At 25.4% G+C, this 24,483-nt stretch overlaps 1 protein-coding gene across 1 annotated transcript in view; it reads left to right on the forward strand.

Annotated features, from left to right (window-relative positions):
- Window positions 1–24,483, forward strand: part of LOC129965704 (sortilin-related receptor-like) — a 49,915-nt gene that overhangs the window by 22,015 nt on the left and 3,417 nt on the right. Inside the window, exons 18-40 of the mRNA XM_056079815.1 lie at window positions 174–438; window positions 1,016–1,154; window positions 2,693–2,881; window positions 3,195–3,314; window positions 3,478–3,591; window positions 4,061–4,180; window positions 4,874–5,113; window positions 5,521–5,688; window positions 5,798–5,896; window positions 8,508–8,585; window positions 8,898–9,029; window positions 9,930–10,064; window positions 10,898–11,024; window positions 11,888–12,060; window positions 13,172–13,275; window positions 13,394–13,501; window positions 13,695–13,938; window positions 15,169–15,267; window positions 15,743–15,889; window positions 16,199–16,446; window positions 18,225–18,502; window positions 19,333–19,526; window positions 20,586–20,798. Coding sequence (XP_055935790.1) covers window positions 174–438; window positions 1,016–1,154; window positions 2,693–2,881; window positions 3,195–3,314; window positions 3,478–3,591; window positions 4,061–4,180; window positions 4,874–5,113; window positions 5,521–5,688; window positions 5,798–5,896; window positions 8,508–8,585; window positions 8,898–9,029; window positions 9,930–10,064; window positions 10,898–11,024; window positions 11,888–12,060; window positions 13,172–13,275; window positions 13,394–13,501; window positions 13,695–13,938; window positions 15,169–15,267; window positions 15,743–15,889; window positions 16,199–16,446; window positions 18,225–18,502; window positions 19,333–19,526; window positions 20,586–20,798 — 3,734 coding nt within the window. The remainder of the gene's footprint in view (window positions 1–173; window positions 439–1,015; window positions 1,155–2,692; window positions 2,882–3,194; window positions 3,315–3,477; window positions 3,592–4,060; window positions 4,181–4,873; window positions 5,114–5,520; window positions 5,689–5,797; window positions 5,897–8,507; window positions 8,586–8,897; window positions 9,030–9,929; window positions 10,065–10,897; window positions 11,025–11,887; window positions 12,061–13,171; window positions 13,276–13,393; window positions 13,502–13,694; window positions 13,939–15,168; window positions 15,268–15,742; window positions 15,890–16,198; window positions 16,447–18,224; window positions 18,503–19,332; window positions 19,527–20,585; window positions 20,799–24,483) is intronic.

The following is a 24,483-nucleotide window of genomic DNA, read 5'->3' on the forward strand; positions in this document are numbered from 1 at the left end:
CAAGACTTTATGTGAAGAATAGAACTTTTTCAAATTAGTTGGTTGAAGAGTTAATTTTCAGTTTGATTTTTTCCCTTTTGTTGGAAGTTGTAATCTGGCTATATTTAATTTATTTTTTAACAATAACTATTATTTTTTAACTTAAATGATTAAGCTGAAATGATGTTTTTAAGGTACCTCTTTGTTGCTGATTGGAGCCAAACAAAGCCATCTGTCTCCAGATCATACTTGGATGGTTCTCATTTTGAAGTTTTATTCGATTCTTCATATGTTACATGGCCTAATGGTGTGACAGTGGATCTGTCAACTGATAAAATTTATTGGACTGATGCTAAGAAGGATTATATTGCATCAGCTGATATAGATGGGAAGAATATCAAATACATTATAAGTGATACAAAGCTTGTTCCTCATCCATTTGCTGTGGTTGTATATAAAGTAAGAGGGAATTTCAATTCTTTCACTTTTAGTCTTCAGTAGAATAGAAAATGACTTAGCTTTTTTCACTTAATTTTTTTTATTTAAAAATTGAAAACTTATTTCTTTAATTAAGAAAATATATAGAGAAAATTCATTTATTTGCAGTGTGATTAATGAATAAATATGAAATGTGTTATATTCATCATGCTTGGTGCTAAACAAATATGATCAAATTGTCACACATATAAGATATAATCATATTCTGATATAAATCTTCATACATTACTATTTAATGTGATTTAGGATTTTTGCATAGGATTTGATATTTGATAGCTGTAAAGTCTTTATTATGTTATAACGTTTTAGAACTTTGTGCTCTAAGGCTAAAATATTTGGCAGACTTTAAAGATGGTTGACTATTTATAAATTAAAAAAATATATATATTTTCACCCTGAACAATGTACAATATATCAGTTTATTTGAAGATTGATTAATGCTTAATCCTAAAAGTTTTTAAGTTTTAATTTTTGCTTTTATAATCTGTATGTATTTTTAAAAAAATCAATTTATTGCAAATTAAAATTGTTATATTAGGATTGGATCTATTTTGATGATTGGAATAAAGAAGCCATTGTTATGGCTAACAAGCACGATGGATCTGGCATGAATACTTTAGTTTCTACTTCAGGAAGAGCCATGGACATGAAAGTTTTTGCTCCTGGACTTCAAAAAGGTAATTATTTGTATTTCTTAATAGCTACCTTTAGACACCAAGTGATTTTGAAAATTTTTTACTAAGTCTTTTATGCATTTCTTAGTCTATTTTAAACTTATTTTGAGGGATATGCATTTCATATTATTTTAGAAGCTTTACAGAATTATGTTCATTGTGCCCTGTACTTTCTATTTTCTTACCTTTTCACTTAAAATATTTTAAAGTTATAAAATTTCAGCTAATCCAATTAAATACTTGAATCAAAGCATATTCATAAAAAATATGGTACAGAGTAAAATCATTTAGCTCTAGAATGCATTACAGAATATATTACATGATTTATACAATATTTCTAAGGATTATTCAATAAAAATTTTAATTATTCAATAAAAAATTCTATATACTATAAAACAAGCAAAGTTCCAGCTTAAAAGGCTGTCATATATCTTAATCCTTCTGGTTACATTACAGAAGTGACCAACAGAATTTAGGACAAACTTTAAACAATTTTCTTCTAAAATTATTTTTGAATTTATCTTTTAATTATCATTATCATAAATTGCTTTATAAATTATGTACCAAGTAGAAGTTTACTAAACATGGAAAAATAACCTAATGTCTCAAATCTTGATCATTGATAATGGAAGAAAAAATCAGGTTGAAAGGTGTGCAACAACAGCAAAAATAATATGAGATTCATTATAACAATCAAAATATTGTTGTATGAATTTATATTATTAAAAAGATAAAAATGTTTGTATTCCAATTTTTTTAGAAAAAGAATGAAATTTTGATTAATTTTTATTAAATATTTTAATCAAAATATTAAAAATCAACCCCTTCCTTTCTAGTATGCATTTTAACATCCTAAAGATATCAATGTCAAATTTTATACTTCTGGATCTAATAAACTGTTTTGTAGATTTATGTGCATGCACATATACACATAAATATTAGAATTATATATTGTTGGGAGATATAATACACTTATTTTAGTTAAAAGCCATAGTTATTATAATAATGTAAGAAATTAGTTCTTTATCACAGTGTTGTGTTTATTCAAACTTAAAATTATCAGTTTTGATTCTTTCATCTTAAAATTTTGAATATTAATCTAATTATTAAGAAATGAATAATAGAAAGAGTTTAAATTATTATTACAAGAACCAAGCGTACATTTTAATGTTAATATTTCTATTTTAAAGATTTATGTATTTATAATTTACAGTTCACGTGTTTTTTATTTTCCCTGCATTAAAATTAGAAGCTATAAAATTTGTTTTAAAGTGTTTATAATTTCTATTTTTTTGGAATTTCCTTTACTTTAGTAAATTTTAAATTATGCAGTGCAGTATAAAGCCAACATGTATAAAATAGTAGCCTATTCTATGAAGTATGAAGTAAAATGAAAATCTGAATGAGAATAAATTTTCTTCTTAATTGTATGAAATGAGTATTTATAAAGCTTCAGCTCAAAACTAGTTGAAAGTCTGCTAATTTTTTTTATAATACTGCAATTAAATGGATGTATTACATTTATGTTTATTTATATTTAGGTACTGGACCTTGCAGTGGTCCTTTAAATGGAAACTGTACACATTTTTGTGTGCCATATCCTGATGGATCTCATGTATGCCTGTGTCCTGATTGGTCAATAAAAAATAAACTCAGCAATGGGTCTGAAATCTGTTCTTGTCCTGATGGAAATTTTATGCTGCCTAATGGAACTTGTATCGATAATGGAAGTAAGTTGTCTTCTTTTATAAAGGTGTATTGTGCCAGAAAACTTGTTTACTTTACTCATATTTATAGTTTTTTTTTTTCTGACAAAAATCTAAATTTTGTTTTCATCTCTCTTATCTAATATTTCATAATTTTTTGCATTTTAATTGCTTTGAAAGTTTACAAATTTTCCTTTATTAATATTAGTTGCTAATTTAGTAATTTTAATGTTTTTGTTATTAAATTAATTTTGTAATTTAAATTTATTTTTTTCTTCAATTTTTTCCTTTTTTTGTTAATTTATAATTTTACCATTGTGTTTGTCTTTCTTCCTAGCTTCAGTTGCTTGTAAAAATGATGAATTTAAGTGTACTAACCACAAGTGCATTCCAAAGACTAAGATGTGTGATGGCTCTAATGATTGTGGTGATTATAGTGATGAAGGAAAGCAGTGCGGTAAGTTTAAATTTATACATGGATATCTATTTTATAATCTATTTTATAAAGTTAGTGAAAGAATAAAGCTTAATGTTGTATGATTTTTTAAAAAAGTTGTCTTTAAAAATTTGATGAATAGAATTTTAAAATCCTCTTTTTCTCTCTCTATTATCATCTATAGACTCCACATGTGATAGTGGAAAATTCCAATGTAAAAATGGGCATTGTATTCATTCAACATTTGTTTGTGATTTTGATGATGATTGTGGGGACATGTCAGATGAGCAAAACTGCAGTAAGTAAAACTGTCTTGTAAAATTATTAATTAATTTTTTTTTTCTTTTCAAACTATTATCTGAGGTTATTATGTAAGTCTATTATTCTAATTTAACTAAATTTTTGTTAATATTGAAATGAAAATAAAAGCGAATATTGATCTTTTTTAAGATGTAAATCTTTTAAAATGAAAACTCAACTAAAATTATCTTAAAATTTTCCAGTCTAAAGGTTTAATTGTATTTCATTTAATATTCATAAACTATTTTTCATCCAGAGAAATCCCATAATTATGAAAATTAAATTATTATTTAAAAATTTTTTTAATGCTTTTTAATTTTTTTTTTGTTTTTTTTTGTTTTTATAATTCATAAAAGAAATTATAGAAATAATTTAAACATTTTATATAAAAGAAAATGAGAAACCTTTTTACTTAGTATTTATCATTCCAAGATTTATAAGAGCTATTATTATTTCTTTTATTTTAGATTATCCTAACTGCTCTGCTAATCAGTTTAAATGTCGTGATGGGCGTTGTATTAGAGCTGAATATGTTTGTGATTTTGATGATGATTGTCATGATGGTTCTGATGAAGCTAACTGCACAAGTAAGCGATTTACTTAGAAATATAATAATGTATGCTAAAAAAATTCTTTGAGATAAATAAATTAACTTCAAATCATAAAATAACAATCAACTATAACTCTCCATTAAACTTTTTATTAGTTAAACTTGGGTTTTGGATTTTTAAAGCAAGAACATAAATATATTTAATCTTGGTAAGGAGATAAAATATATTTAAAATTGTAATTCAATTTTCATTATTGAAATGTACATATTTTTAAAATAAATTAAAGCTTTTTATTAATGTATAATTTTGACTGTGAGATGATACTCAAAAAATGTTGAAATTTTTTTATCATATCTTCATTATTTGTTGAAATGTACTTTTTTTATTCAATCCCTGGTTAAAACCATTAATTTTATACAAACTTCAAAAGTAAATCTGGAACTTAAAATAATTATGTTGCAATTTTTTTCTCTTTATAATGAAGATTAGTATTTAGAAAGAAATTTCATTTCATCATAGAAATGACTATCTTGTAATGTGAGTTAATTTCCTTAATACTTTTAACTAAATTTTAAATTAACTCTTTTTCAGATCACATCCTTCTTCTATTATTTCCATTATTTATCTATATCTGTCTCTCTATATACATTTGTTATTAATTGTAACAAATTGTATTATTATTTCTTTTTTTATATTAATTATTGTTTCTTTAATTTTTAAATATTCTAGGCCCTGAAAAGAATTGTCGACATAATGAATTTTTGTGTAAAAATAGTAAGCAATGTTTGCCAATGTCTTGGAGATGTGATGGTGATTCTGATTGTCGTGATGGCAGTGATGAAGTAGATTGTGAAAGTGTATCTTGTGAGTCTTGGCAATTTAAATGTGGCAATGGGCGATGTATTTTTATCTCCTGGAAATGTGACACTCAGGATGACTGTGGTGATGGAACTGATGAAGTGAATTGCAGTAAGTTTTTGATTAAAATCTTTTATTCTGTATATGTTCATTTACAAAAAAGTATTTGTGCAGCATAGATATGAATTAATAAAATTAACAGTATATATTCATATAGGATTAAATTATAAAGGAATTACTTTCTTTTTTTCATGTAAATATAATTTTGAAAAATTAATTTATGAAAATTATTTAAATTTCAGAAAAAAAATCTTTAATACATTTGTTTGGTTTTCTTATATATTTTGTGTTATAATTTCTAGAGGATCAAGTAATATAATTCATGCTATTAAAAATGTGGAATTGAGAATGCTTGTCTCATACTGATTATCTATACTTGCAGAAAAATTACCTTATATAGCTATATTATTTCTGTTAATTAATGATTAATTCTATTTGAAAAATGAAAAATTTTTTAGCATCATCTACTACAAGTTCTACAACAAGTACAACACCCGTTCCTACTACTGCACCTGAGCATTGTTCTAATTGGATGTTTAAATGTAAGAGTGGATCATGTGTTCCATTCTGGTGGAGATGTGATGGTGTCAATGATTGTGGTGATATGTCAGATGAAGATATGTGTGGTAAGCAGTATTCATTGAAAGAGGCAGATGTTTTATGTTAAATATTGATATAAGGATTTTTCTATTTAAAAAAAAAAAAAAATTTAACCTTACTATGACACATTTGCAGGAGATGAAAAAGACAAATCTTCAACTACAACTCCAAAATCTCCAGTATCTACAGAAAACCCTGGGAGTTGTGGTGAAAATCGTTTCAGATGTAAATCAGGTAACAAAATTTTAAATCAATTTCAGTATAAATGATTCTAATAATATTTTAAGTAATTAATTAAAGAATCAAATATTAGAATTTTGATGTTTGCACATGCTTAAAATTTCATTTCATAGTTTGTAACTGAAAAACATAACCTTATATTAAAAATTTAGATGTTATAAATTAGTTGTTATTTATGTCTTATTGTTTTACTTTCTACAAAGTTAAATGTGAATTACAAAATCATTGTAATGAAAAATTAGTTTTAAATTGAACTTTTAAAGTGCTTATTTTTTAAGATATAATTAATCTGTGCATGCTGCTCTTTGCTATGTACACAGTATCCATTAAATTAATTTCAATATACGATAGTTGAATTGTATTTCACATATTTCATTTATTGGAGTATACATAGCATTGAAGTTCAAATGTTCTGCTGTAGCATTTGAAGATTTTAGCAATCATCTGCTCCTTTTATTGAAGGACTGAAGCCACATTGGAAAGCAAAAAAATTATATAAAAGTTTTCTTTCTTTCTTTTTTTTTTATCAGTGTAATGGTTGAGGATTACCTTGGTACATTATGTATCAATAGCAAAATTTTTCCAGAATTTTCTGATGTAATTTATTGTTTTTAACTTCAGAAATTAATACAATGTCATACCATTCTATAAAAATTTCTGTGTACATCAATGAATTCTTTTGGTCCTTGTAGTTGCCTGGCAATTTCTTTATTATCTCTAAGTATTGCAAATTTTTAGATTTTCTATGTTTTGTCATTGTATGTTGTAGAAATGATATGTGATTTATTTGCTTTAAAATCAAATGCTGGCATAGAAATTAATTCAGCTTCTTCATTCATAAAAACTTCATTCCAGTGCAAACCAACCTTGTTTGCATTGTAAATGGTTTTTTTTTTTTTTTTTTTTTTTTAAATCCATCTTTTTTATCAAATTGGTTTTTTTTAAACTTCCAAATGTTTAATTTTTTCAGCATTAGTTGGCAGTTTTTCACTCTGGATATCTATTTTTTTATTCTATATCTAGATTTGAAACACAGCCTTGTCCCTTTGTTTCTTGTTCATTTCAAGAGCTTTTTCACAAATCAAAGAGTACTTCTTAGTTGTCCTTGGTGATGAATTGTATGGATTGTGCATGAATTGCAGTGTCTGAATCTTGGTTTCTTAGCATTTTCATAATCTTTCTGTGTAAACTCCCATCTTCATTTCAAGTGTACTTGTAATTTTATAATTGCATCGTCATTTCTTTTTAATATTGTTGCATATACTATTCCATATTCCCAGGCTAAGATTGATCCATTAGAATCATTTTTCAACTTTTTCTTTATTTATTTTTAGTTAATTGGAAATAGTGAGAATAATACTTTTATACTTATTCACTATTGTGTACAGTACAACAACTTCAACTTGATATACTAAAAATGAAAACTAATACACTACAAATAATGAGTTTTATCATACAATCCCATTGGTTAGGAAAGGGGAGGGGCAGTACATTTTCAGGGATTGCTAGTGTTGGACATGGAATGCTGACTTAGATTTGCCAACTGAAATTATTTGATTTATCAATATTTCAATTCATCAATTTTCAGATACTCATTCAAAACACTATTGTACTGTATCTGTAAGTTTATAAAAATCTTCTTAAGATTAGCTTAAGAAGTTCTAACAGAAAGAAATTCAAAGGCAATTCCACATTAATGCGTAAATCATATCCAAGAAAATATTTCAAAGTGTAGCAGGCCTAGAGAGCTACACATGGAAGTATAATTATTTATTCTTTTTAATAATACACATAATATTCGGCAGAAAGCCAAGATCACAGCCAACATAGTTCATGCTATTCAAGTTTGCTTCTGGTATAAAAAAGAAAATATTCTAATAATAACCCTGAAACCATGTGGTATTTAAATCATTGACAGCTAGTTCCTCCCAAGAAGACCACATGGTTAACTGAATACTTAATATACATCACTATGCTAACATCCAGACATTTATGACAATATTTTATGATAGATTTATGTGTGTTAATCTGCTTGCAAATAGTTGTATCAAAACTTTGAGATTTCTGCAGTTGAGTGCCAATAAATGCTAGCTCTAAATTGTGCTTGGCACACTGCATTATAAGATCACTGTAGGTATGAACTTCAATGACATTCAGTAGAGTTAATCTTAAAATGAAATAGAGATAATATTTTCATATTTATGTATGTTTCCTTCATACATGTGTGTGTATTTATTATATTATACAAAATATGGTCATTAAAGAATTATAAAAAAAGAATACGATATTCTTTTCTAATATTAGTGCTCAAATCCATATTATTTTCCTTTTTATTTAGTGAATTATGGCTGTAACAAAAATGAGCCTGGCTTATTTTTTTATATCTTATGCAGTAATGATAATTAATTACTTAGTTAGGAAAAGTATTATCTAAAGAAAATTTTAATTTTATTGTGAATTCTCAATCATATTATTAGCAATAAATGTTGGATCAATAGTTTTGTTATATAGTAAGTAAAATGAATAATATTTTACAGTATCTTATTATTGTCTTGATATTTTGTCTGTGCATTATTGAATCTTCAATGCTTTTTGTTTAATTTAGGAACTTGCATCTGGAGCTCTTGGTTATGCGATCATCAGATTGATTGTCCCGGTGGAGAAGATGAAGAAAATTGCAACCGTAATTATTGTTATTTCTTAAAGATTATTTTACTTTTTAGTCCTATTTTAACTATTTACAGCTTTGTGGTGATAAGATAATATCCTATATTTTTTTGCCAAATTATTTTTAGCAAGTTTATATTTTATTTTTACTTTTATTTATAAGTTCTCTCTAGAAAAATAACCTCTTAAATCTCAAGTTAATTTGTATTATATTAAAATTTAGTTTTACTTTTTACATTGTATTGTTGTGATTGCTTACTTGAAAAAAGTAATTTTGCTGTTTGTGAAATTTTATAATTAATTTATTTATATATTTGTCATTTTCTAGCTGAAGTGACATGTGACGCAGATTCTTTCCGTTGTGTACACAGCTCTGGTTGTATATCTAATAAACTAATCTGTAATGGAAAAGATGATTGTGGTGATGGCAGCGATGAATGGGGTTGTAAGCCTGCAAATAGTAAGAATTTATTTATAAAATTATATTATTATTAAATAAACATAACATTTTTTTGTATACATAGAAAATATTTTACTTGCATTTAATTGTATATAACCTCCTTTAATAATCAGTTTATCTATTTAAATAAGTATTTAGCTGAATAATTTTTAACTTGAGAAAGTGCAAAGCAGTAATTTTTTACTCTTTAATACAAAATATAGTCTCAAAATAACTAAATTTAATGTAAATTTTTTATTACCCAGTTACTTTAAGTAATTTGAAAATTAATAAAACATTCAATAATTGTAACATTTACAGACTTGTAAAAAAAAAAAAAAAAAGCCTTAAAAGTAATAAATCATAAATTTTCTGCATGTGCATTTTGAGGCTAAAAACATCATAAACCAAAACAACATCATAGTCCCACATGATTTTAAAAAAAAAAGAAAAAAAGATGTAATTAATGAAATAAAAGTAAAATAAGAAAATGAAATATTTACAATTTTCTTTGGGTGAATTTTTCATTTCTGGTGAATATACTTTTATTTTGAGTTGTTTAAATTTTTTGTTATTAAATTTGCATTAAAGTTCACTTTTTTTTTATTTGTTTGTTGTTGTTATGGAAATACTGAAGAGTTTTATTTTTTGTTAAGAAAGATTTTCATTGTTTGAAGCACTTTCATAACTTGCAAAATGATATTTAATTCTTTTTTTTTTAAAGTAGAAATAGCTGTTTTTTATAATCTAATTATGTAGATAATTATTTATTGAATGGAACAAGGGATTTGGAAACAATTGTATGTAATATTTTGTGCATTTTTTTATGTCAATGTTTACCATGTTGTATATTTAATTTTGTATATTTATTTCTCTTTTTGCATCTTTATATCTAACTTTTTTTCATTTTTTCTTTTTTAGCCTCAGTAATTCCTTTAACTTGCACTTCTTTGCAATTTATGTGTGGCACAGGTGAATGTATTAGTATTGACAAACTGTGTGATAAAAAAGACGATTGTCCATTAGGATATGATGAGAAGAAATGCAATGACACTGGTATATCAATAACATTTATCAAATAGAATATTTTAAAAGTCCTAAATAAAGTCATAATTTAAAAACTAGCTTAACAATCTTTACTTAATTTGTAAATTTTGTATTATTTAGAGAGATGTCATTAATTTAGTATAAGAATTCAATTGAAATGAATTTTCTTTATAATTAAGATAAATTTTAAGGCTATATTATGTAATGTAAAGAGGACAGGCTATTTTAGAATTAAACCTCCCTTCCTTAAAAAAAGTTTTTGTTTATATAATTGATTTTGAAAATCAATAAGGACTCAAAATATAAATGTAATTGAAGAAATTCATTAATATTAAAATAGTAGTTGAAACTGGAATTGCATCTCTTAACACTATATTTTACTATAAAGGCAGCTTTTTGCTTTAAACAAAACATTTGCAATAGCTATCAAATATATAGTGTTTTAAGAAAATTCAGAAAAGAAAAGTTAATTATATATGTAAAATATAAAGCAAATAAGTTAGTGCAAGAAGTGTAGAAAATTTGATCCATAATAGGCTTTATTAACATTTCACAGATGTATTTTCTTCATAAATTTTAGTTATATTGTTTTAAATTTGAAAATTTTAAAAATATATGAAATTATTTGTTGTGAAGTAGTTTTTTTATTGTAAAATTCGTGTGATCAAATAAAAAATAAAATTTCTTTCTTGTAATATATAAATTTGTCAATTTTTAGAAGAATTATTGAATTATTAGAATTTATGTAATTTGTCAATTAGAATTGTATGTCAATTATGACATTAGAAGTTGTAATGTTCTGATAAAAAAATATTTTTTGATAATGTCATGTATTTTTGTAGCTTATGCTTTCAAAGCCCATAATCTCCTGGTTTCAAGAGATTCCATTAATTTGCATGGATTTAAAGTTCAATGGGAGCCTCCAGCTGGACAGTCTCATCTAGATTTTCAGTATTTACCCTCTTATCGGTATGACCTTTTATGCTTATAAATTTATTATTTTTAAATAATTTTATAATTTTTGTGCACTTAATATCATTATCTGTTAAAAAAGAGTAGAAAAAATGTTTTTTTCTTTATTGATACATTTCATTGTAATAAATAATGAAAAATTTACTGTAGTATTATTAACAATGGAAAATGTGATTTGGCATCATTTAAAAGAGTGATCAAAAAGTTTGTAGCTCTGTTTAAGTGCCATGAGTTATCAATATATAAATTAAAATTATCAAAATGATAAATATTTATTTAGTTGATGAAAGGGTAGCTTTTTATTTAATATGCATTTATATTTGAGTTAGAAATGTTGGATGTCTTTTCCTTTATTTTTATGCTTATGGTTTGAAGGATAAGAATGAATTTATATTTGATTTTTTTTTTCATTCTTAAAAACAATTTTTTGTACTATTAATAAAATTGTTTTTAAAAATGAAAAACAATTTTTATGTTATGGATACATTATTTAATCTATGAAAATTTATTATTTGTATTTTAGAATCTGAGCAAATTGGAAAACTGTTTAAAATTTTCAAAGTATTCCATGTATATTTGTTATAATCATTCTTTTCCTTATTACCGTTCATCATTAAGTAATTCTTTTTTTAGTTAGTTTCATGTTGTAAATCTTATTCAGTAATAATGCATATGTTAGTAGCATTAAATTAACAACAAAAAAAAATTTTGTTTTTATATCTGCTGCCTAAAGTAGTTTTAATTTCTGTTAGTTCATTTAAAATGAAAAAAAAAAAAAAAAATGTAAATTTGCAGATATAATTTATTTTTTTACAGAAAATAAATTGCATAATACTATTATATTTATTATTCTTTTACAGTGAAGCTACATCATCGGATTGGAAAAATATGACATGGATAAAATCTACATTTTTTGTCTTCAACAATTTGACATCTGGTACAGATTATGTTGTTACTGTTTATACAAGATTAACAAATCATTCTGAAGTTGCACCGCCTACAGAATTTCTCACTATCACTACTGAATGGGAAGGTGAATAACTTATTTATATAATATAAATTTTAAAATGTTTTATGCTATATGCTGATATAATGGATAATTAACTGTGTGTGAGAATTACATGTCTTAATTAGATATATTTTTCTGATTTGCTGTTAAATTTTTTCCTTAAATTTATTGCTACAAAATGAAGGGTTTTTTTTGGGGGGGGAGGGGGGTGTATGAGATTTTATTACTATAAAGGAATATTGCAGTACAATTTTTTTTCTTATTAGTACAGGAATTATTTTATTTCCATTTTAGTGATTACCTTATTTCCATTTTAGTGATTATTTTATTTCCATCAGGAATATTTTTTTTCCACAAAGTTATAAGGAAGTTAAAACAGCATTGATCAAATATTTCTATTTACCGTTTTTGAAGATTAACAAGGAATTGATTGCATGGAAACAAAAAGTGCAAACTTTGGCGTCTGTTGAATAAAATCATTATAAAACATTTATTGACTAAAAGTTAGCTGTATTCCCCCCTCCCCTCTTTTACATTAGCTCTGTGGTGATTTTAAATTATATATATATTTTCAATATAATAAATGTATTCCCCCTTTTTTCTTTCAGTGAAACATCTTTTTTTCCAAATAGAATTTGATATTTTTCTTCAAAATATGATTTTATTGTTTTGATATATTTCTTAGTGGAACAATCATAAAATAAATTTTTTTATTCTGGCTTTTGCCTAAAGCATGTGAGAGTAAATCCCTTCTTCTATATTTGCTGATGTTTACTTATAACTTTTATCACAATTACCTATCTATATGCACTTATAGAATTATAATATGGTTGAAAATGGGAGAGAATAAATTTCGCTAAACCAATAGGGGTGTTTCATATTCTTATCTATATGGATATATAAAAAATTATCTAAAATGCTTAAAATATTTAAACAGCGTGCTAAAATGAAAAATATTATATGAATTAAGGTTTAAAAAATATTAATTGTATATATATATTTTATAATCTGAAACTTTTAGAAATTAATTTTTTTACGCTTGTATTTCAAAATTATGCTAATAAAACAAATAATTTTTGAGAATTAATGCTGGAATATTTAATCACTTTCAATTGATTTATACTTATATTTTCAGCTCCTGATCCTCCAACAAATGTTTCGGTAAGCATATATCATGCTAAGCATGTTCTGGTGAAATGGACTCCTCCAACAAAACTCAATGGCATCAATTCTTATAGAGTAAGTATATTTCAACATCACATTTTTCAAAATTAAAATGACTTGTATTTTATGTAAAAAAAAAAAAGTTTCTGTCTTGCTTTATTAAATGATTTTTTTTTCTTTCTTTATTTATTAGATTTATTTTTCACCACCAAATCCTCCCCACTATGAAACTGTGAAGGAAATAAAAACTTCTCATCCTATCAATTTTGACTTCTTGCCAGGTGTTAATTATACTTTCTGGGTAAATATATTCATTTCTTTTCTTTTTTTTTGTAAATGTACTTTTTAGTAAATTATAAATAATTTTCCTATGCATTAATTCATATTTTAATTCTAAGAATTAAAATATGAATAAGGCTTAAAAGTATTTATTTCAAGCAGAAAAAGTATTTTATATATATTTGTCATTGATTTTTTTTAAATCCTTTTTTTAGATGACTTCTTTGAATAGGAATCTGGAAAGTAAAAAATCGGAGCCATTTATAATCGATTTTGCAAAGGATTCAGTTTTGAGTCCAGTTACCAATCTTAGTATCATGTCTGCTACAGATAGTCAAGTGACAATTGTTTGGAATCATTCTGTTCACAGAGGCAGTGGATATAGTGTTATTTATAGGCCAAGTTATATCACCGAAACTTTTGCAGAAACTCAGAATACTACTGAAAACAAAATAACTAGTAAATATTATGTTTTTATACATGATTATGTAATTTTGTAGAATACTAAACATTTTTACATTCTTAAAATGAAAGGTAATTACTATTATTAAAAGTTTTCCTTAAAAATTTGAAAATATATTGCTTTCTTTTGCTGATGAAATATTCTTAAATATTGATTAATATTTTATACATATGTTACTATTTTATTGTAATGAGAAGTCAATAAGCAAATATTTCTTGGAAATTAATTTTCTGTTTTTAATGCAATTACAGATAAAAATACAACTGCTCATGAAACGTAAAACTGCAGTGAAGACTTAGAATTTACTACCAATACTTTTGAAATTACTTTTTCTATCTGCTCTTATTACTAATCAGATTGTTTTGCTTCCTTGTCTTATTCATTTGCTATGTTTTTGATGAATACTTTGATAGTTAATTATAAAAATGAAAGATAGGAATTTCAATACCAGTTAAGAGAAACCTCAGACTGTATATTTAATCACTTGAAAATAAACAGCAGCATTTCATGTTCTGTCACTAGCTGATAATTTGATGGCTATATTAACACATTAATTGCCCACTTATTTGAAGATATTTAATAATTATGAATTGTATCACTGAGAGGACACCTTTAAGTTGTCAGAAAATTAGATAAGGCTGCCAGCGGTTTTATAATGCCATTGATGAGGCAACTGGCAATTATTATATAAAAGAATACAAATTTAAAGCATGTATTTATTTTTTTTTTCAAAATTATATAATCCATTGACTTATGCACTAATTAGAATTATTCTAAAATAATTTTTTAAAACCTCTGTTTTAATATTTCTATGTTTTTATTATGTTACTTATATTGTAATTGACCAGGTATTTTTTTTTCTAAAGTTATTTGTTTTTATATGTATTTTATTTATTATTTTTACAATAATAAATAAATAAAACTTTCAAATGTGTAATCAGGCTATGTATCTATATATTTATATAAGTAATTATATATATAATATAAATATGCAGCTGATAATATAATATAGATATATTGCTTACTTTAAATCAGTTATTGTAAATGCAGCTGTCAATAATTATATAATATCTTCTATTCACATAGATATAGTTTTTATTGTAATAATATTAATATGAAATTTATTTTGTTCATAAATGTTTATTAATCATATTTAATGCATGGATGACAAATTGTTGATATGATAGCCATAAACCTTTCTATAATTTCAATTACTAATTATTTAGTTAAAGGCCTTGCACCTGGAGCCAAATACATATTTAGAATTTTGCCCTTCAGTGGACAGTTTAAAGGACCAGATGAAAAGATTGAAGTCAGCACAACTGGTGAGTTTAGAATTCATAGCTTTTAATAGTACTTAATGGAATCATTATAATGTCTTCTCAAAAATATAGTTATATACTTCTCTTGAATTTCAAAAAAGGACACATAATTTCCAGAGAGGTGACTGCTTGTTTCTGAGGAAGTATGTGTGTATCATTTATAGAATGAAATTACCCTATCTGAAATGCCGATCTAGTTATCCTTGTATAGTAGATAGATGTGTTACCTAATTTAAATTTTAAATAATCAAGCGGATACTTTTTAAATATTGTCCTCTTATTATAATTATTATTCTCTCTTTAGTCTAGTCATTACAAAGTAATAATAATAAACCAAATTATTGCATTAATAGAAGCCTATAATAAAGTTTTCACCCTTGTATTGCTAGATGTGATGCATATTAAATTCAAGCAATTAATTGATAGTTAAGTTTTTGCTTTCTTCATCTAGTGAATTATTGTAAATATGTTGTTTTAGGTACCCCATTACCAGCTGTTTCAGTTTTGGATAAGAGGGAAAGTGATGTGAATTCTATCACATTATTTTGGGAAGCACCAAAATATACAAGACCTATTCAATGGACATATGGTGTCTACATGTTTGCCCCAACCAGTAATGATTATGGTAAAAGTTTTATATATATGCTTTAAATCTTGATTTATTTTCTAATTTGTATGCATTTTCTGAGTAAACTCTTACCTTTAAAAAAACTATAAATAAGGTGAAGAATTCAGAATTTTAGCTCCATGTGTAAAACATTTAAATCATTGCTTCATGATTTTGTTTGGATATTAAGAACATTATTACAATTATTATTATATTATGCTGAAATGAAATCTTTCATTTACATCTTTTATAAATAAAAATTTCATGGTTGATGTAGTAAGAACTAAACAATTCATGTAATTTAAAAGAACTATCTTTAATTTTCAGAGAGGAAAGGTATCACTACAGATACTAATTTTACCTTGACTGGTTTAACCCCCTGCACTATATATGTTTTCCAAATTCGAGTTATTAAACCCTTGGGAATTGGACCTGCTGGCAGTGGCTATGCTGAAACAAAGTTTGACAGAAAAGCTGCTCCTAGGTATTTGAGTCTGACTTTCGATTCTCCTAATCAAATGGTGATAAGTTTTGAAGCTTCCTGTCTTCAAGTAGCGTCTGATATTGGTTACAGAGTGAGTGTTTTTTTTCTCCCCTATACAAAAAGAGAAATGAAAGAATTTATTGATCATTATTACATTGCAGATTGATTATCAAAAAATATATATGTCATATTATCAAAAAAAAATGTGCTTCTTTAATTTATAAATGATTATTATTTATAATGTGTAAGCAGTGCTATGAAATGCTTTCATTCTCCTTATTGTATTCCAATATTATTTCCATTCATTTGATATATAGAGAGAGTGTGAGAGAAAAGATTATTTTTTTGAAAAAATCAGTTTATTAGCTAATAAACTTTTACAATTTGTAATACTCTTGCAGCATCCAGACTTACAAAGCAACCTGTATAAAAGTCCAGCAAATGCTTTTTAGAAAATAATAATATATGTGTAGGTAAAAGTAGATAAAACATATCTAAGTCATCATCTATTTTTTTTAAAGATATTATAATCAGTGGTATGAATGAGCTTGTTTGAGCATTACATATTTCCCCAAATCATGGGATGAAACTAGATGTGGTTACTCACATATTCTTTTTGCATTGATTTTCACACAATACTTTGTTGTCATGATAATAATTGTTTTAAACTCTTCTCTGTATTAATAAGCACAAATTGAATTAAAATACTCTCAAACTTAACACTTAGGATTTGATTTTCATCTTTTGCAGATTAAATTTTAATTTTTATAAGACAAAATTGGGTTTTTTCTTCTATAGTTTCAAATCCAGATGGATCAGTGGTATCAAATAGAACTTGAACCCAATGTAAATTTATTACTATTATCTCTGAAAATATTTTATAGTCACATACTTAGTCTGCATCAGCTTTACTTGATTCCATGACCTATGAAATTGAATTAAAAAAATGTGAATAAAATTATATAATATCTTGTATTGCTCCTGTGAGGAAGTTCCAACTCCCCAAGATGCTTTAGTGGATGCTATTGGAACCACTGATGTATACAGATGGCATCATTATAGTTCTGAAATTTAGAAAATGCATTAAATAGTAATAATAATAAAATTTCATGTAATGTTTTAATGTGAAATAGTTTTGGTTCCAAAAAATTTATTTTCATAATTTTAAAAGAAGTAAAACTTATTTAAGTTCAGTGTTGATTATGTAATTTGCGTTATTGTATATACAAAGGAAGTTTTTTTTGTGTGTTTTTTTTTAATTAAAAAGTACTAAAATCAAATTTGTATTACGTTATAAATCTTTTGAAATATATTTCTATCCTAAACTTGTTTAACATATAATGTATGCCTGCTTTAAGTGGTCTGTTTGTTCATTTTGAGGATTAAGTTTATAATTTTTTTTTATGCTTGTAAAAACAAATTTTGGAAACCACATTTTAATATAATGTGAGGCTATGGAGCGTTTTAACATTAAGATATTATAGTGATTATAGTCAATAAAAGCTTTTCATTGTTCATACTGCATATTTTATGTTATTATAGTTGTTTGACATCAACAACTGGCATTCTAATACTTAAAATTTGTATAATTAAATTATAATCATAATATTTTCATAATATCTTGATATTTTATTCAATTCTGTTTCTAAAGTTCATCATAAATGGCTGTCTATAAATAATAATTAATTGCAAAATTAATTTTATGTATTTACATTTTAATACTAAATATTTATTTGCTAATATGAATGAGGCTGTTTTTGTGAATTTGAATGTTATGCTGTGTTTCCTTTATCTGACTAAAACATACTTTTGCAAATTAAGGAAAAAAAAAAAAAAAAACTTACAAAGTATTTTGTAAAATATTTCCAGGTTCGTATCAGAGACATGGTTACACAGAGAATTGACTATGTAGGCTTAGCTCCGAGGACAGATAGCAAAATATCTTTCAGTCGTGACATTCACTATGGTGGTAAATATGCTGTGCAGGTTCAAACTGATGCTGATCATTCTGAAATGTCTGAAGAAGTTGTATTCCTTGCTCCTTCTTTACCAGTCATTCCTCAAGTCAAAGCTACAAGGGAGAAGAATGGCTCTATTTATGTGACGTGGGATGAAGTGAAGTGGCCAGAAGAACTAAAAGATGATAAGTAAGTTTGCCTTAAAGCATTTATTTTAGAGTGTAGCAGAGAAACAGGAGAAATAAAAAGTCCTTTGAAAATAATAAATTTATTTAGAGCAAATTGAAAAAAAGAATATGCAATATTGGTAATTTGTACCAATTGCATAGAAATCGCATGCACTTATTTGCTTATTATTATAATGGCATAGAATAGCCATTGATTTAAAATTAATTGGTAACAAAAATTATAAATTTTTTTTGCTGTCTATACTTTATTTTATTTATTTATTTTTTTACCTCAATGTGACATTCTAATTATAGTATTTGAGATTAAAATGCACCAAGCTCATTAATGTTCAATTTTTTCTGAAGCATACATTACAATAAATTGTATTTAAATTAAGTTGAAACCACCAAAGCAGTAAAATTTTAATGAAAGAAATATTTTAAAATGTTAATTAAATTGATTTATTAGTAAATCAGTAAAAAATCTTTAAAAATTTTTTTAAAATTAATATGAAAGAGATTTTTAAAATAAATGTATAATATAGCAAAAATTAAATATTATTTTAGTTATAAATTTAAGAAAAAAAATAATAAATTGGAAAATGACAACACTTTGATTTCTGAATTTGACTAAAAGGCAATGTATGCCATTTTGAAATTGTTTAGTAGTTTTAAGAAAGCATATTGATTTCTTAAATACTACAGAAGGCTTTCCTTAAATACATTTTTTAAGTACTGTATTTTGTGTAATTTTTGCACTGCAATTGTATAACATATCCTACCATAATTGACTTACTTTGTTGTTGTTTGTACAATTTTTAGTTTTTGTAATTACTGTATTGTTATTCTTAGATTTCTTTACACTGTATTGTTGAGCAATGAGGAAGATATGTCATCTGCTACTTCTTATAATACATCAAAGCCACCATTTTTCTTGCACACTCCTCCATCAACTTGGAGTAATGTGTTTGTTAGTGTAAATGTAGTTGATGAACATGGTTATTCTGGTCCTTTATCTAATATTTATTCTCTTGGAAGTGATGAAAGTAAGCATTTAAATAAATATTTTTCATAGTAACAAAATAACTGTATGTTCTTGTGATTTAATTTTTATTAAGAAACAAACCAAGAAATCGTATAAGATTTTTTAAGATTAAATTAATAATTCTTATGTAGAAAGAATATTCTGATTTATGCAAAAAATATTCTTATACTCTATGTGTAAGACCATTTTTTTATATTCTTATATTCTACGTATATTGCTTTTTTTTTTCACATGTTTTTATGAAGCACATTTATTGTCTTAAACAAAATAAAATACTATTTTTTATGCCACTTAAAAGAACATTTTCTAATTTTAAATATATGTACATTCTCTAATAGCTTAGAAATTAATCAAAATTTCATTCAAAGTTAGAATCAACACTTTATATATTAATAAAATTCACCATAAATTGTGTACACAAATTTATATAAATTTGCTTTGAAATAAATACTCAATTAGAAATTTTGACAAGTTTTTTTAGTTTCTAAAAACCCCAAGAAAATTTATTTGTGACATTGTGGAAAGTCTTCCTAAAGAAATAAACAGTTTGGATTATAAATTCAGCATTTATTAATCTTCTTTTTTTAAAAAATATGATTTTTTTTTCTAGTAGGTAAAATACTGATCTGAAGATTTTTATTGTAATGTCTTACATTATTTGGCATTTTGCTTTGTAAATTGTATTATTTTAGCTGACACTTGAATTCTTTTTTCTGGTAAAACTATTTTCGTTAGTAAGGAGGGGGGAGGAGGAAAATATTTTTGTCTATTAAACTAAAATGAATACAAATCTCATTTTTAATCTATAGTTATGCTTACATTTTTTTTTTTCAGAATTTTTCCTCTAGCAATTGGCATTAATAATATATAAAGGTTGCAATAAATTTCCTAATTTAACCAACTATCTACAAATTTTAGATATATATTTTTTTCTTTTCCATTAAAATTTTTGTATGAAATCCTTAATAAATTCAAGTCTATAGTAAAAATAAACTGAAATTGAGTATTTTATGTTTAATAATCATATATCAATAATATTGAGCTTGTATGCTTTTTGCAGGTTATACATCCAAGGCAGGTTATGCATCAATACCACAGACTAGTCTTGTAGGCATTGCTGTTGGTGTGGCAGTAATCTTCATTTTATTGATAAGCACATTAATTATATTTGTTGTACGTCACAGGCGCTTACAAAGAAGTTTCTTGTCTTTTGCTAATAGCCATTATGATACCAGATCTGGTGCTACCACTTTTAGTACTGGTGAAGAGCTAGGTATGTTTATTAAAAATTATCTTTATTATTATTTGTTTTTGTAAATAATTATTTAAGATAAAATATGCTATATATAATTTTCAAAGGAATAATTTGAATCTGTTTTATGACTTAAATGTGCAATAATATATAGTAAATCCCATAAAATTTTAAAAGGAAATAAATATTTTCTTTCTTCTTATGATGAATCAATAATATATTTCATCACAACAGTTGGTGCTTTTGCTAATTTCTCAGTAATCAAGCACAATCTCTAAGGATAAAGCCAACAGTCATATTAAAGAGGCAAGAGCATTGTAGTTTGGAAAATGAGATGTTTACAACAGTTTATTGAGATACATGCAAGGTTTATTGTTTTGGATCAAAAAGTGACATAATGCAACAAAGAAAGAATATTTGTTATATTTTCTGATCAGAAAAAATTTAATCTGAAAACGTTTTAAAATTTGGACTTTCAACTGTAATGGCTTGCACTGTGATCCCAAATTATTTTTTAAGAAGCAAAGAGAAGAAGTAATATTAATAATTTTGATCCATTTCTCAATTAATAGCACAATATAAATAAAAAAAGCAATGTAATAAGAGAATGCAGAAAATAATCCAAATGTGTTTATTCATCCAGTTCTTCCTTAAATATATTGGTTGATTTAGTTTCATATTAAAATACATTTTTGATTTTATCTACTTTTCAATCATTAATCTACAATTATTAATTATTAATGATTAATTTTAGAAATTTTGTTATAATATATATGATTATATTGATTTATTTTGATTCATTACTTTGCATTATCCCTGTTTGAACACAATATCATTTGAGCAGACATTCATTGTTTATAAATATAATAAATAAGTGAATATAATAAAATGCATAGGAATCTAACCATTTATACTTGATAAATTAATATAGTAATTCATAGAATAATTCATCATTTAAAATTCCTAGAATTTATATTTTTTTACATATTGATACACTTGATGGTTTAATAATAAAAATTTTTAATTGGTCCTTTTGCATCCCAGAGGCTTAATTATAAATCTTCCACTGATTCCAGCTTATAATGCATAAATGCATACTACTCATCTTTTGATGGCTGATTTAGTCGTTAATAAGGTTCTCGCATCTCAAGCAATTCTAATCATAACCCCACCAGAAGTTTTATGAGAATGCTTTAAGATTGGCTTTCTACTTTTAAAAGACGATACTCTAGTTTTCTTGAGCTAAAGAAGCCAATCAACAAGGTTTGTTTGAAATGAATCCATGAATTTTCATATATTCCAACTGCTACAGAATTTTCATAGTTGCTTCTGATATTAGTTGAAAACAATAGAGTTACAGATACATAGTAAAAAACTGTGGACAGTTATATACAGAAAACTACAAAAAAATATTGAAAATACTTTCCCAAATCTTTGCTCAAAACAAAGCTAGTAGTAAAAGAATTTTTAGCATGGTTAGAAAAAAACTAAATTGAATTTAGTTCCAGCTTGAATATGAAAATCTTAGAGTTGTTCCTCATTACAAAGATGTTATGTGTGTTTATAATGATATTAAACAGAATATTAATGACTTAAAAAATGATCAACAGAATTGTCTTGTGTGATTTTTAATTATAAATTTTTCACATATATTTAGTTAGTAATAAATGTGTGTTAAATAATGTTGAATAATGCTTGAAAATATTTGTTTCAATTAATAAAAATCTTTGGTAGTATCTATTCTTCAATAATATCTTGATACTATACATAATATAGTGGTAAGAAATGTTACTGATGACTTGGTAACTATTATTTGAGGGAATGAATATTACAGATATTAGTAAACATCATTCCTGATGTAATTTATACTGTGATAAAAAATATTTGTCTTTTTATAAAATTTAAAACAAATCTTTAATTGTCTTTATATTTTTGTAATATTTTTCTATATATATATATATGTGTGTGTGTGTGTTACGGTGAAAACCTGAAATGAGTCAAAATGTGAATTAACTAGGGAAAATGCGTTTTAACTGACAGTGCTAATGAAAACTTTCATTAACTTGGGGAATCGTGTTTTAACTGACAATGCTAGTAAAAACCTGAATTAACTAGGTAAAGTGCATTCTAACTTACAGCACTAGGGAGAACTCAAATTAAATAGATAAAACGCATTCTAACTGACAGCATTAGGGGAACATGTTTTATTAGTGTTTTGACTAATTTGTTAGACAACATAATTGAATCCAAAATTATCATATTAAACTATACTTACAATGTTTAAGGAAAGAACTTATAATTGAAGAAAAAATACGTCACTTGAATATTATTTAATACAGTACCATCATTACAAATTACTTATTTTGACATGGCAAACTGCTGTGACACTTGCAAAGAGAACCATTTTTCATATAGAAACGTCTCTTTGAAGAAAAATCTTTTTTAATAGAACAGAGGGCGAAGCCTTCTTGCTGAATTCTCAGTAAAATGGCCTGATTCAGTACTTGTTCTAGAATTAAGAAATTTTGAGGCAATACATCGAATTGAGATCTGAAAATTAGTGAATATATCAAATTTTTTGTGTCAAACTTCTACCCTGATTAGCTGTATTCTACTGTATAAATACTTATCAAGTTAATATAAGTAATAATCATATATTTATTGAATAAAAACTGAACTAATTAAGTTTAAATACAATTTATTACCTCCAATACAATTTGTTCAGAAATCCATCTTTCATTCCAATTTTGAATAAATCACCTTAATTTTTTTCAAGCACTATATTAATGAGATTTCACAAATCAACTTTTACTCTATCAACATCTGGAATGGAAACAACTGCATTACTTCCAATATCAAACTCAGAATGTGTTGCATCGGAGATCTTTTTCATTCATTTGGCTTGCTTTATTAAATTTTCTTTGGCTTCCTCTCTAATTAGAAAAATATTGGTCAATTTACTAGCTAGCATAAGCTCCCCTGATTGTGCTTATTCAGTTTCTTGCTCTTCTGCGTTCATGTCCTTGAAAATTTTCTGTAGTTCATCCTTGTATTTGATACTTTTTATAATATCTGATTGCTAGATTGAGGTTGTCATTCCAGACCTTGGTTCAATCCCAAACATAGATTTGTATAACGATTGTTTAATTCTAAAATGTAAAGCTCTGTTTTTCGTGAATTGGACAAAGTGAAGACCATTAGACCACTTTGTAGTTGGATTATCCCTCATCCAGGAAGCTAACATATTTTCTATGTCTTGGTTGGCCCCCTCAACTGAATCCTGTGACTGGCTGTGCTGAGGCTTCCCATGAACAATCTTCAATTCTGGCCATTACATACATAACTACTCTATAATGGAATTTACAAACTCTATTCCATTATCAGATTATAGTATACAAGGAGCCTCTAATATCAAAAAGATGTCAAGTATTTGCAAAGCAACTTCTTCAACTCCTTTGCTCTGAAGTGGTAACACAAATTTTGTTAAATATTCCTGGTAAAGCATAAGAAACCTAAATTCATTATCTGCCTGAGATTGCATGTCAATCAAATCCACTTGGCAGTGTGTATTCATTTCTGAGTAAATAATAAGTTTAGAAACCAAACCTTTCTTATTTATTTATTATTTTTTTTCTGTTGACTTGTTTTATACATCGATAAAAAAAAAAAATGTTTATGCTCTCAGTAGTTATGTTAGCAAATTTTC

Source organism: Argiope bruennichi, chromosome 4 (assembly GCF_947563725.1).
Source record: "Argiope bruennichi chromosome 4, qqArgBrue1.1, whole genome shotgun sequence".
Lineage (NCBI taxonomy): Eukaryota > Metazoa > Arthropoda > Arachnida > Araneae > Araneidae > Argiope > Argiope bruennichi.